Source organism: Acinonyx jubatus, chromosome C1 (genome assembly GCF_027475565.1).
Source record: "Acinonyx jubatus isolate Ajub_Pintada_27869175 chromosome C1, VMU_Ajub_asm_v1.0, whole genome shotgun sequence".
NCBI classification, from domain to species: domain Eukaryota; kingdom Metazoa; phylum Chordata; class Mammalia; order Carnivora; family Felidae; genus Acinonyx; species Acinonyx jubatus.
Genome location: NC_069381.1, coordinates 217,669,362 through 217,683,579, shown reverse-complemented (window position 1 = coordinate 217,683,579; position 14,218 = coordinate 217,669,362). Strand labels below are relative to the sequence as shown.

Sequence of the window (14,218 nt, the reverse complement as noted above, 5' to 3'; positions counted from 1 at the left end):
AAAACTCCACACACACAGCACACCCCTTTTAAGGTACAAGTTGCACTCGCACTGAGTTTCCAGTCTGACTAGGGGAGAAGGACAGTCTTTACAATTGAGTCTTCCTACATAGGTAAATGTGGCATTTCTCCATTCAGTTAGGTATTTTCTGTATTTTGACAGAGGTTTTTAGAATATTGTCTACAAATTTTACTATTTTCTTACTAGACTTACTGCTGATGTTTGGTGCTGATGTTTTGGAGCATAATCGATTTTGTGTACTGATCTTATTTCCAGAAAACTTTTAGTTCCAATAGTGTATCTGTAGGTCCTCCTGGATCTTGTACTTAGTTGTACTGCCTGTGAGCACTGCAGTTTGTTGTTTACAGTTCTCATATGTTTCTTTTTCTTGCCTTCCTGCCCTAACTAGGATCTCAAGTGTAGATTTGCACAGAGAAGGTGCTCTGTTTCAACCTGTTGTTGTCATGATCCTGAAGTGAATGATTCTAATGAGGGCATCTGGTAGACACCAGAACTAGCATCTGGTGAAGGAAGTGCCCTTGTATTCCTCCTTTTTATCAGGAATGGGCAAGTTCTATCAGATTCTTTATTGGAATGTTTTGAGGGGATAAAATCATTCTTGCCCTGGTGTAATAACATGGTGAATTACTTCATCTTTTTGATACTGCAGCACCTTGCATTATTGGAATAAAATTGACATTATCATTATATATTATTTGTTTTGACTTTCTAGATCAATTTGCTAGATTATTAAGTAGACAAAATTCATACATTCATGTTAGCCTTGTCTGGGAAAGTATTAAAGTCCCCTAGCTTTGTGAGTTGAGTTGGGAAGGTAATTTCTCAGGGCTTCCTTACAAAAAAAGCATCTGGGCCTGTCTCTGTGTTGAGGGTTTTATAGTTGTTTCTTTGAAAATTGGGGGAGAATTGGTTGTGTGAACTTTCCGTTTCTAACAGACTCAATTTGGGTGACTTGTTTTTCTGGAAGTTGCCTGTTTAGTCTGTTTTTCAAGGTGTGCATGTGTGTTCAAGTTTTTGAACTCTGCAGACTTCTGTAGAGTTCTATGATTTTTCAGAGTGTGCCGTGGCTATAGTTTCAGCCTCCTTGAATTCTTAGTATTGGCTGTTTATACTTGTTCTTATTCTTTTCCATGTCATTTTTTTTTTTTTTTTTGGTCTGTTTTTTTTCAAGACTCAGCTGGAAGTTGTATTTATTCTCTCCCTTGTATGTCTTTTATTTCATTAATTTCTTAACTGTATTTATTTCAACTTTCTTTAGGTTTTCTATTCTTCTGATTTCAGGAGAGGATGATTAAATTTTAACTTTTTTCTCTTCACTAGTATGATGGCTTATGACTATAAACTTGTCTCCAAGCAACACTCTGGCTTGATTCCACAAGTTTGGATATATAACTGCTTATTGTTCAGTTCTAAATATTTTCAGATTTCTTCTTTGTCCCATGAGTTATTTGGAAGAAAGCTTTTAAATTTCTAGGCTTCTTAAAATTTTAAGTTGTCTCTAATCGATTGCATCGTAGTCAGAGAATGTTGGTTACGCTATTAATTCTTCGCCATTTGTTTTTGTTTTGCCTTAGCTGCTGGCCAGTTGTTATAAAAGTTCCATTATGATTGAAAAGAACATGTTCTTTCTAATAATTGGGAAAATTGTTGAAATTTTTTCCAATAAAGTAGGTTTATTAACTGCATTATTGTAATTATCTATACATTTTTAATCTTCATAATCTGTATTACCAAAAGAGTGAGTCTGTCTTCCTCTGTAAATCCTCCATACGTCAGCTTCTAGTAACCTTCCTGCTTTTACTGTATATATTTTGTAGCTGTGTTTTTAGATACATGTATAATCAATTGATTGGGATTTTTTATTCTTGACTTTAATAGTGCTGCTTATCCTACAGCCTATTTTAGTCAGTATGGCTAGCTCAGGTTTCGTCAAGTTAGAATTTGCTGGGAGTATTCAACCACCCTTTATTCAGCCTCTGGTCCACATGGTTTAGGTCGCTTAGGTAGCTTATAGCTGGATTTTGTATTCATATTACATTTTTACCACGTTTGGATTCGATTCTTCCATCATATTTTGTGCTTCCTTTGTCTTGCTTTTTCGTTGCTTGTCTTTTGCTTCTTCTGCTTCCTATTCTGCTTTTTCCTCTCTTTTAGTTAATAATATTGATACAAAGTATGTAACTGGCAATCACTATATTGTAATGACTACCTCTGTACCTACCACCTAATTCAAGGTCTAGAACATTGCTGGTAACTTCTGTTTGGATCAGAGTTTGGTTTTTGGTTTGAAAGTTAAAAATTGTGCATTTACTAGATTGTCTTTACGTTTGTATCATTTATTCAACAAGGGCTAAAATTAGTATCTCTGACCTCTTCTCAAATAATCTTGAAATACAGCAACTTCAGTTTCCTTCTTCTACCTCCTATCTTATTGCTGCTTACAATTTTAATTGAATTTTGTGTTTTTGTTTCTTCCACATTGTATTGTTGTTATTAGTATATGGTCAGTGCTTGTTTCACTTTGGCTAGGTACTGGTTTCTTTCCCAGTATTCCCTCCTGCTTTCATACTCTTCTTGCTAGAATATGTTCTCAAATAGTTATTCCAGCACTTTATCCACTAATAGTAATGGCTTTCTCTTCATCTACAAGTGTCTCTTTCATTCTTGTCCTGAAATGAAATGAAGGTGCCTCCTTCAGCATAGTTTTCAGGTCTTATTTCATTGTCCCCTGGTGGGCAGTGTGCTCTTTTGTGGTGTTCCTCTAGATAACCTGTCTTGTCACTAGTTGCTTCTAGGTTCTACTCTTGTCTTTGTGGTCTGAGGTTTCACTGTAGTGCATTTCAGTGTGGATTAAATGGTGCTGCTAGCTACCTGTTCTCTTACATGGGGGTTGGATGGGTGTCTTTGCATTCTAGAATATTCTCTGCTATTTTTTCAGTATTGCCCTGTTCTTTATAATTGTTTCTTTCAGAACTGGCTCAGTCAGTTGTGTCCAACTTCGGCTCAGGTCATGATCTCACAGTTCAAGCCCCGCGTCGGGCTCTGTGCTGACAGCTCAGAGCCTGGAGCCTGCTTCAGATTCTGAGTCTCCCTCTCCCTCTGCTCCTCCCCTGCTCATACACTTTCTCTCTCTCAAAAATAAATAAAGATAAAAAAAAAACCAAAAAACTTCTATTGGACAGATGTTGGACTTCCACATCCTCTTATCCACAGTTCTTAATCTCCTTCATTTATTCTATTTCTTGATTTTTTTTTTTAAGCCATCTTTATGTCTTACATCTCTAATCACTTTAGGGTTTTTTGTTGTTTTTTGTTTGCTTTTTTACAGTCTCAGTTGGATAGTTCTGTCATCTGAAGTTCTTGAGTCCACTCCAATTTCAGTCTTATTACTTTTTGAATTTTGGACTTAGAGCCTCTCTACAGTGTGGGTAGATTTGTGGATATCCTTTGTAGCCTGGTATGAGGTTTTTCTGCTGAGTGAGATTGGTTTCTGATTTGCTGATTTCTAGGTTTGGACTAGGGGGTCTTGGAAAAATGGGGTTATAAGGATTTGAGCCCTGAGCCTTTTATTCATGGTTGCTACTGCTCAGTGGGAGTTCCCACCTCTCATACAAGCTGATTGGAAAGGATCTGTGCTGGTGGGCTTGTTCCCCCCCCCCCCACCCCCATGCCCTACCTCCTGCTGAGAGTTAGTCCTTTTGGGGATCATGGCTCTAAGTGGGTGGGAGGGTAGAGTTCTGTTCTTTTTACCTTGAACTGGCCCACATCTCCCATGTCCCTTTGAGGGCTGAAAACCCAAATGTCACAGACTGATGTTCACTTCTTGATGTAGCCATAGGGGGTTCGCACATTATCCGGCGTGACTGTAGCTGGACGCAACCCTCTCAAAATTTGCCTCTACAAACTTAGTTTCAATACACTGAAGCTTGCTGGGAAGAAAAGCTGGTCATAATTATCAGCAAAGAAGCACCCTGGGATGGTTTGTAGCACAAATTCAACTTTGTATTATGTAATATTTTTTTGTTAACTGTATGTTTTTAAACTTCTTTCAAGGCCTTCCATGCACCAGCTACTGTATGAGCTTCTGTCTGTGGTGACTTCCAAGCTTCACTGGAAGTTCCTGGACAGTGGACCTGCCAGCTGCTCATGAATCCCTCCTGTTTTCCCCCTTTACCCCCCACCCCCCACCCCCAACCCAGTCCTGAGACTTCAAAGCAAAACAACAGCACAACACACTTGTCTGAGTTGCTGGTTGATTGGTCTGGACAGAAGGCCTACCTTACAAACGCTAATAATGTAGTAAGGGATGCTACAGAATTCCCTGGTGCTTAAGAGCTTCTCCCAAGTCTAAGGCCATGGCACCTGTCCATGTCCTATTCTAGGGAGTTTGGGTACTGCTTTGGCAGTGAGTCCTTGGCTCCAAGTGGTGGATTTTTGTCTGCCTTCCATGGTTTTCTCTCCCCCAATGATGTCTTAAAGGGTTCCCGGTGTCTGGGCTGGGCTTGGCTTCTTCCCTAGCCTTCAGCTTGTATGTACAGTTTTGCCTACTTGACCAACCAGTGGGCATCTCACACATCACATCTCCATTGTGAGTTTTTGCAGCACACTCCCTCTCTCCATTCAAGTCTTCCTTCAGTCTCCTCATCTCTGTGAGGGCAGCCAAGAACCTCCCTGCCATTCTTCACCGCTGTTGTGCTCTGCCTCCAATCAATGAGGGACTTCTTGGTGCTGCCTTCCAAATTTGGCCACCTAGTTCATGTACCCTTGCCAACCATAGTGGAAAGCTGGTGTCATCTTCAGACTGAACCACTGCAGTAGCTCAGCCCCCCAACCACATACTTTGACTGCATTCTACTCAAAAAGTACATCTGGTCAAACCTGCCACTCAAAACTCTAAGTCATCCTCGGAACCTAAGCAACACCTGTACCAGAACTATAGGCTGTGCTGACCTGGTTCCTGTTTAAGCCCACCTGGCGGTACCCACAATCCCTCATTTGTCCCTCCCTGCCTCTTGCCCCCTGTGGCCCCAGGTATCTGTGGTGCACTTCCATAATTGATGCAGGAATCTGTTCCTGACATTTCCATCAGAGATATAAACTCATATATACAAACTCCTGCAGGAGACCTGTACCCTTGATTTAAAACAGTGCAAACCTGACCTGCCATTCTCCCCCTCTAGGGTGGAAGTCTGCCTGAGGGCAGGGATCTTCTCTCCTGCTGGATCTAGTGTTGCGCATAGTAGGCACACCCATTCTACACCCATTCTTACCAATTTCAGTGAAGGGGATTTAACTGGTAGCCAGGGAATAGAGTAGGGATGCAAGGAACTGAACCACCTGGCAGTGAGAGGGAAGGAAAGTTTGTGCCCGAACTTTGGGGCCAGGCCGGCCGTGTTTGCATGGAGTTTGGTTAGGACAGAGTGGGGAGTTGTAAATGCTGGGGGCGGGGGCGGCGGCGGCGGGCAACAGTTTCCCTTGGGGTGCCTTTCGAGGTCCCTTGTTTTATTCTTGGGTGGGGAGGCAGTATTGCTAGTGACCTCGCTTCTGGAGCGGCTCGGCTGGCCGGTCGTGGGGGGTGGGGTGGGCAGATGCATTTCTCAACTCCCCGATCCCCTTTCACCCCCGCCCCAAGGGCCGCAGAGCTCTTTCGGAGTTGAGCCCGGTCTGCAGGCTGCTCGGCCTTGCGCGGCGGGACTGGGGCCGCGAGTGGGGACCCCACGGGGGGCGGCGGGGGCGGGGCGTGGGCGCGGCGGCGGCGGCGGGGGCGGGACGGGGCGGGGCGGCCGCCGCCTGACGTGTCTCGGCGGGATTGGAGCCGCCGCCCTATATAGCCGCGGGGGCCCGGGCGCCGGCCTCGGAGCGCGGCCGGCTACTCCGCGGCGGCGGCGGCGAGCGGACGGCGGGACGGACGGGCCGACCCCAAGGAGTGAGCGCGGGCCGGAGCGGGGGGGAGGGTGGGTCGGGCGCGAGCAGGGGTGGGGGTCGGCGGCGCGGGGAAGTTGGGGCGCGGGGCGGGCGGGGCGCGGGCTGCCGACGTGGAGCGCCGGGCGGGGGAGGGGCCGCGGCCGCCTCCCCCGTTCCCCCGCCGCCAACCGGGCGCCCCCTCCCCTTCCGCCGCTCGGCTCGGCCCGGGGGGCGGCTACGTGTCACCACTGCGCATGGGCCGCAGCGCCGGCTTGGGAAGAGTGAGAAACTTTCCCGAGTCCGCGATGCCGGCCCGCGCCCACCCCACCCCCAACCCTCGCCTTCTGCGGCGCCCGCCCCCACGAAGTCCCTCTCTCTCCGTGCCGCCCACTCCCCCCCCCCCAGCCCCCTAGCCCAGGGTGGGGGAGGGGAGGCCGACCTGGGCCGGGGCCGCTGACGTGGGCGTCCGGCCGCTGAGTTGACCCCTCCCACCACCCCCCGCGCGCCCCTCCCCCGGCTCGGGTTGGGGGGAGGCTTGCAGGGCTGGGGGTGCAGCGCGGGTCCCGAAGGGCAGGGTTGGGGCCCGCAGGGCGGTAGGGCCCCGTGCAGGCCTAGCCGCACCTTCACCTGCTGCCTGCCTACGTGGTCGGGTGGGTCTGCTGCCCTGGGGGGCTGCAGTGCAACTTGGACGCACCCCAGGGTCGGCGCAGGAAAAGTGCATTACGGAAAAATACCGAATTTGGATGAAAGGCGGGGAGGCCGAGAGCGTTACTGCCCCTTTAAGCCTGTCCCCGCCCGCGGGCTCGCGTGGCCTGTGGGAGGGCCTGCTGAGGTGGCATCTGCGAAAGTTCCTCCTGCGGGACGGGTGCCGACTTCAGAACTTGGGGGAGCCGCTCACCTGGCCCTCGTTCGAACTTTTGGCCCGTGGGGAGCGCGTTTTTGTTCTCCAGTTCGGCGTGTGGGCCTTGAGAAGTATGTTGGAGAAAAAATCGGTTTTCCTGGTAGGCTTACTGTAGGCATAAAAGTAAATAGTTTTAGTCTTGGAAGAAGAGGAAAGAAGTCTGAGTTTGCACTGCGGGGGTTTAGTACCAAGCACATTCAGTCCTGTCTTGGCGCGTGAAGCAGGAGCTTGTTAGGTGGCCCGGGCGTACCTCTCTGTTCTGTTCCTCGGGAGTTCTCCCTGCATAGACTTCTCGCTGGGGAAATGTAATTGACAAGGTCACAAGGGAATGCACATGTACTTGTCCAGAAGCAAAGGAAGTAAAATTCTCTCTTTAAAGATTTTCTGTGATGTATTTGTTAGGACCGAGTTCCAGATGTGATCCACGGACGTTGTGACTGTGTTTCTCCCACGCAGCAGTCAGGAGTGCTTGCAGCTCCCTGCCACGGAGGACACTCTCTCTCTCTCTCTCTTTGCTTCTGTCTGTCCCCTTTCCTTTGGTTCTAGCTCTGCTGCTGCACAGTTATATTTTGAGAGGTGCCTTTTTCCCCCCTGTGGACACTTAAACTCTGGGAAACAAGAGTTAAAGTCCAGGGTGAGAATAGTTGAAGATTTGCATTAAGTGGATCTGAATGCTTCCTGCAGGGAAAGTAGTTGAGAACAAGCAAAATGATGTAGGGTCTGGGGCGATCTGGGGAAAACCCGGAGGAGACCGCTCCACGAGGCTGAAGCGATCTTGCAGAAAAGAGCGGCCTTGTTCTCTGTGGCGAGAAGGGGGGATAAAGTTGTGGATCTTGCCACTGTATACAGCACGCTATTCTGATAGCTGTGTAGAGGTGGAGCGAGGCTCCTTTGGAAGGCAGTGCAGGGGCCTGTCCGGTGGTATTCAAAGGTTGCTGAAGGTCTCTTTCAAGCCTGATTTGAGTAGTGTTAGTACATCAGTCGAGGACCTGCGATAGCATGTGTTTGGCCTGTACTCCTTGATGGTGGGGCTTGTGTCAGGGCTCCTGCGAACTTAAGATAGCAGTGGTCACTGTGCGGTCGTCCAAGGACTCTGGAGTGGGAGTCCTCTTGCTGTGTGTTGTCCGTGAAGGCAGAGTGAGGGCTTGCGGGGAGCAGGCTGGGGCGGGCATAGAGCTGTGGGGGACAGTCTCTCTGGTGCTGATTTGTAGACGTAGAGGCAGGTAGACTGTCATGCTGCGAGCACGTTAGGAGGGCTGAGATCAGCCTTTTATAAAATCTTAGAGCAGAGCCTTAAGAGAAGGGTCATCAGGTATGTGCTTAAAATGGATCCTTAAGACAGGGTTTTGAGAAGTTTATTTAAAAAAAAAAAAGCCATCTTATCTGAGGATATCAAAACCCCAGATGTTAACTCTGTTGTTGGTTGTGATCCATTCATTTCCAGCTGTGATAAACTACCATTGGCAATCTGGAGACGAGACCCAGTGTATCCTGTCATACAAGTCTGGAGTTTTCTGGAGATCCACTTGTCCTTCTGTTGCCCCGGGGGCCTGTGTGCACGTGGGGGTGTTAGAGGCTCTGGGACAGGCTCTCACTCTGGTACGTTAGTAGGTGTGCGATCCTTTCTTGTGTTTCTCGCACTCCAAGGTCCCATGGAAGAGCGAGCTGGAATGGATTTTTGAAAGGTGTGTGAGTTATCTCAGCAGGGACCTTCAGGAATTCGTCCTCTAACGTGACTCTAGGTGCAGAGTGGGAATTGCTTGTCACAGACCTGTGGCTGGAGGGGATATGGACAGTGACTGTACCTTGCAGGGTTGCTGTGTGGCTTTCACCAGGCACGGAAGATTTGTCCTGTCAAGGAAGGCAAGAGGACCGGTCAGTAGGTGCACAGAGAAGAGGGTGTGGGTCTAGTCGATCATGTGGGGAACCTGAGTTACTAGGGGGGTGTCTGAGGGTTTTAGGAAGTAACAGGGACTCCTCATGACCTGGAGTGGGAGGGAGGCTGTTGAGATGCAAGGTTGGCAGGTAAAAGGGCAGGTGCAACCCACGTGGGAGTTCTGAGCGACAAAGGCAGGGTGGATGCCTGGGTCCTGGCCTCGCTGTCGGTGCTTTGACTTAGAACACCTCCATCTTGTGCCTGGACTAGCTAAGTGTGCCCTGGCCAGACATGTGGGATTGCAAGGAGTGCTCACTTCCTGCACCTTGTCAAAATCAACATGTGAACGTGCTGCTCTGGTACTTTGATTTAATGGAAGAGCCTTAGTCTTCAGTAGGACTTGCGGGTTAGAATTATTGGAGACAGGTTCTTAAATAAAATTGTCTTGGTCAGTTTGTCTCCACTTTTCTCCCTCTGCCTTAGGGTGCACACCAGGATCTGGTGGGACTGGGGCCCCAGAGAGGCTCTGGCCTCTGGCTTGTGGCACTTTCCCCGTGTGACTGAAGCCTTGCATTTAGAGTTGTTGTTTTTTTTTGTTTTTTGTTTTGTTTTGTTTGTTTCTGTTTTAATTTCTGAAATGCTGCTGGACAATGAGACCGGAGTCTGTTGGTGCACCCCTGATTGCCATGAATTGTCTTCCTAACTCCTGAATTAAACGTATCACAGGCAAGAATTTGGGGATGTTATTCTACAGTTAGGTAGCAGGATGTTCTTATTATTGCTGTCGATTCTCCCATCTCAGACACATACCCAACCTTTGTTGGAAAGTCCACCTTCTCGCACCCTGTCCCTGTGTGTGTGCTGGTTTGCGTAAAGTGGCAGGTAACCTACCTGGCAGCCTCACTCTCCCAAAGTCCCTAAGGCAAGGTGACCCACACCCTCTTACTTCACAGAGTGGTTCTCGGTCCTCCCCAGATGGCCTTTGAAGGTCCCTTCCAACCCTGCTATTTTATGGCCTGGTTTCTAAATCCCCAGTGGATTAGAAGGGACCAGAGGACTTTTACAGGATAACAACGGGAACAGAGTAACCACAAGGCACAGCGAGCTCATGAAGACAGCAGCTCTCGTTCACCCCGAGATGCTCAGGAGGAGCCCCCCGAGGTCCACATTCTGTTTTGTGTCACAGAATGTTTTTCCTCCTGGGTTAGCAGTCAGAGATTAAGAGGGGTGCAGGAGAAATTCGTCAACCACGCAAGAGAACAGGAGTTTGTAAGGATTTTACTTCAAAATGGGTCAATTGAAAAGTTTCAGTGTTAAGGGCTCACTCCGGTCCAGGGAAAAATTGCCTCCTAAAAGTTCTAGATGGTTTACATTTTACTGTAATAGGTTTTGTTTGAAACTGATAGCCTAAGGGCAGAGAGCTTCCCCTTTTTTCCCAAAAAACTTGTCTAAATGTTGGTGGTAATACCGAAGTGTAGATGATGTCGCGCCCTTTTCTGTTTAGGAGGTAAACGGACCTGGGTTGTAGAATGCAGATAAGTAACTTCTCTCTGGTTTTCTTCTCGCTCCCGCTCCCTTCCTGTTCCACACCAGCAAAAACTGGCAGGCTGACAGAGGCGGCCTCGGGACGGACTCTCTGGCTACTGACCGCTTTGCTGGTAAGTTTGACCATCTTTTCCAGAGGTTTCCCGTCCCAGAGCCGCGCGCGCACACGTTTCTAGTGGTTCAGAGAGACTTGTGGCTCCACATCGCGACTCGGGCGGCATGCACGTGTGCCCTGCAGGTGTGTCGTCTGGCTTCCACGACTGTGTTCAAGTTTAGTGTTTAGTCAGGATCGTCTGAATTTGGGTTGTGTTCTCTTTAGGAATGTAGAGCTTAATTTTCTTGGATTTAGGAAGAGTTCTGAGTTGTGAGAATGACACAAAAACTTCACTTTTTTACATCAGTTGGCTCTCTTACTACTTTTTTGCCACAGTGGTACATACAGATTGGTGCGTAATTGTGTGAAAAAAGTGGGCTCTTCGTTCTCACAGCAGCGTGGAGCTCGCCTCGAGTTGAAAGGGGGAAGCAAACACCACGGCTTCCGTGCTGAAAGAGCCCCCTTTTCCAAATAAGGGGCTGTGGCTTTTAGAGCTCTGGAGTCCCGCTGAGTACGGGGTGCCCGGGCAGCAGGTCTGGAGGCAGAGACTGCATGGTTCTTTCCCTGGACTGAGGAACTCTATACCTGCGGGTCCCCTGTGACCCCTGAGACACAGGACTTCAAAGAATCCCCAGCCCCCACCTGTCAGAGGCACTTGCCCATCCTGCTTCTTGCTGTTCCAGTGAAAGAAGCTGCTCCCCATCCCCACCCCATCCCCCACCGTGGACCAGACTGCATCGCCAAGCTGTGCGGTGCCCTGGGCCTTGCCTGTAGTGCCCGTGGTGCCTGAGATCCCTGCAGACACTGTTTGATTGGCTTTTGGTAGCAGCTGTCACGTGATCTCTTGAGCATTAGGAGGCATGCGGTGAACCAACCCCCGGAATATCTGAGGCAGATGTTAGGATGGCTGTCCAGGTGTCGGTCTGCAGGCTTTCGCCGCCCCTGGGCTTCATGGGACTGGAGCGCTCAGTTGGAGCCTCCGCCTCCTCACTTAGCGGCCAAACTTGGAGGGGAGAGTTGTCCACGGACCCTCTTTCACTTGCGTTTTGCCTTTCATCACTTGGTGAAAGTTTGAGTGTCCTGGTACCTCACAGGTTGTGAGGAGAATGGTGTGGTTTGCCAGTGAAACGATTAAACCCCCGGCCGAAACGCGAAGCTTAACGGTCTCGCTGTGCCTTGACTTTCTTCTCTCTTGACTCCCTCCTTCCTGCTTCAGTGGCTCACCCGGATTGTGCGCGGGCGCGAGATCAACCATGAGCTCCGTTGCAGTTTTGACCCAAGAGAGCTTTGCTGAACACCGAAGTGGGCTGGTTCCGCAGCAGATCAAAGGTGACGGCCCCTTTTGTGCCTTTCTCCTTCACTCTGAGACGTCGCTCCTTCGTCATCTTTGTCAGATCTTTCTGCCAGTATTTCTGGATACAGAAACTCTCAAACTGTGGACCGCTTTCTGGAAAGCCGGTGATTGTGGTCACTGGGAATTAACGGGATTCTTTTTCAGAAATGCTGTTTCCCAGTTGTGTTGAGCTAAAATCCTTCAAGATCTGGTGTGTATTTACATAAACAGAATAATTTAATTTGAATGCTAAATTCTCATTTATAATCCTTCATCTGTATGCAGATTCTATAAAATTTTCAGGTGAGAGAGTAGGGTTTTCTATTCCAGCCTGTTCTCAACTTTCAACGTTTTCTAATAACTGAATCAACTATCAGTTCTTAAGTTTAATTAAAATTTCACTTTGTAAGTCCCACTGGCCGTGTTTCGAGTGCTCATTTATTGCTAGGGCGGTGGAGACCCAAGCACTGCCACGCGCCATCCAGCTGCCCCGTAGGGTTGTTTCCCTCTCTAGATGAGGGACGCCAGGCACTGACAGGACCCGGCTGCTTGTCAGCGCGGAGGCTTTTTGGCGTCCTGGGATAGCACAGCCACGTGGCCAGAAGTGGTGAGCCCGGAGTGGCACGTAGGCCTGTCTCATTCCAAAGGTCGTCTCCCTGCTCTGTGTGCACATCCATTCACAGTGGTTTTTGCGGGGCGCTACCATTGCCGAGGCACTAGGGGGGGATCCAGAACAGCCCCGCTCTTGCTTTCACAGAGCTCTGGTGAATGGGACAAAAAAACCGTGAATGATTAGGGCTCTGTGGGGGATGGAGGTGATGAATGCTCCGGGGCCCGGTTTCCACCAGGCTTGTTGGCTCCTGTGCAGTTGGGAGGGGGTGGTCAGAGACAGCAGCTCCTGCACAAGTCATTGTCAGCACAGTGGGAGATCGGCCGGGGTCTGCCGCGGAGGCGGGTCTCGAGGGCAGTGCTGAGTGGGCACTGACATTATTCTGTTCTGCATATTTAAGGGTTGATTGTGTGCCAGGCGTTGTCATAGTTGTGATTCTGTAAGCAAGAATTAGAAGACTCTTGGGCTCAAATTCTTTGTGGTAAGGCCTGTTTTCACGGGGCTCACCCCACTCAGGGAGGAGTAAGGCACCTGCTGTCGGGGTTGGCCCCTCCAGGCCACATGCTGAACCTGAGGGTGCTGGGCCTGGTGAGCTCACAGGGCCCTTTACCATCACTAAATGAAGAGATGGGGGTGGAGTGTCACTCACAGTTAATGTTTTGTAGCTCTCTTTTATTGATTTATTTTGACATTAAAACTCTCCAAGTGTCTTTTTCGTCTAATGTTGAAAGTGGTGTGCTTCCTTTTAATCTGTGTCGGCTGGTCCAGTTGCTACTTTAAATTCAGAAGAGGAGAGCGACCCTCCAACCTACAAAGATGCCTTCCCTCCACTCCCTGAGAAATCGGCTTGCTTGGAAAACGCCCAGGAGCCTGCTGGCGCCTGGAGTAACAAGATCCGGCCCATCAAAGCTTCCGTCATCACTCAGGTAGAAACTCCGTTCTTTCTTCCTCTGCCATTCCAAGTAGGAAGTGGTAGCACCTGAGGGAGTGGGTTTTGAACACACAGAAATGGGAATGCTTTGGGCATGCGGGGCGGGGGGGGGGGGAGTGGGGTGCGGCTTTCAGGGTAGATCATTCCCCACTGCTGGGGCAGCTGTCCTCACGCCCACCGCGTAGCCCTGGCGCTCAGAAGAGGCGGATCCCTTGGCTCTTCAGTCTCTGCTGCAATCCAGTCTCTGCTCCTAACTGCTGAAAGTGGCTTTCCACATCACCAGCTCCAACAGGAACTTGTCTGTCTTTTCTGCCTTCTGTCCCCCCATGTCAAAGCAAGTCTTCTCCTTTTGGCTCCGGGACACCCATTTCTGTGGCTTTCTTTGATCTCACTAGTCCATCTCTCTGCTCTCCTGACCTGGGACATTGGTGAGGTGAACCCCGTCTCCCATGTGAACGCTTGTCGGATCGTGCTTGTTGATTACCTGCCACCCATGTGCCAAGAAGTCCCCTGAGCCTGAACCTCCTAACCGACTGCATCCTGGGTCTTTCCACCTTTCCGGCAGCTATCTGACACAGGCCTGGTGTCTCCCCAGTCTTCCCAATCTTATTAAATGCACCATGTTTTACTCAGGGGTTCAGGCCCAAAACCAAGAGTCATTTTGGTTCCTTCCACTTCCACTCTTGCCTCTGCTCAGTGCCTTCTCCGTCCAGCAGCTGGAGCGTCCTGAGTTATCAGTCCACGTGCCTACCTCTGCCCGAACCCTTTGTTGCCCTCATCTTGCTGCAGAGTGGGCTGGGGAATCCGGTTCCTTCCTTTCTCCTGCTTGGACAACACCCCCTCGTGCTCACGCTGCTCCCTTATGTGCCCCCTTTTTATTGCCCTCTCCCTTTTGCTCACTCTCCCCTCTGAGTATGGCTTTTCTCTGTCTCCTTGTCCCTCAGAGCCCCTCTTACCTCCCTGTGTGTTTCCTTCACTGCGCTCTTACCTGGTGCTTCCTTGC

General features: G+C 49.5%; 1 protein-coding gene across 2 annotated transcripts in view; it reads left to right on the top strand.

Moving 5' to 3' along the window:
- HDLBP (high density lipoprotein binding protein) overlaps positions 1–14,218 on the top strand; it is a 70,455-nt gene that overhangs the window by 26,896 nt on the left and 29,341 nt on the right. The window contains exons 1-4 of one of the 2 annotated variants that reach the window (XM_027045588.2): positions 5,855–5,947; positions 10,296–10,360; positions 11,558–11,670; positions 13,053–13,210. In XM_027045588.2, coding sequence (XP_026901389.1) covers positions 11,595–11,670; positions 13,053–13,210 — 234 coding nt within the window. In that variant the 5' untranslated portion in view covers positions 5,855–5,947; positions 10,296–10,360; positions 11,558–11,594. Of the gene's footprint in view, positions 1–5,854; positions 5,948–10,295; positions 10,361–11,557; positions 11,671–13,052; positions 13,211–14,218 lie in introns of those variants that run through there. The other variant, XM_027045579.2, reaches the window with a different exon arrangement.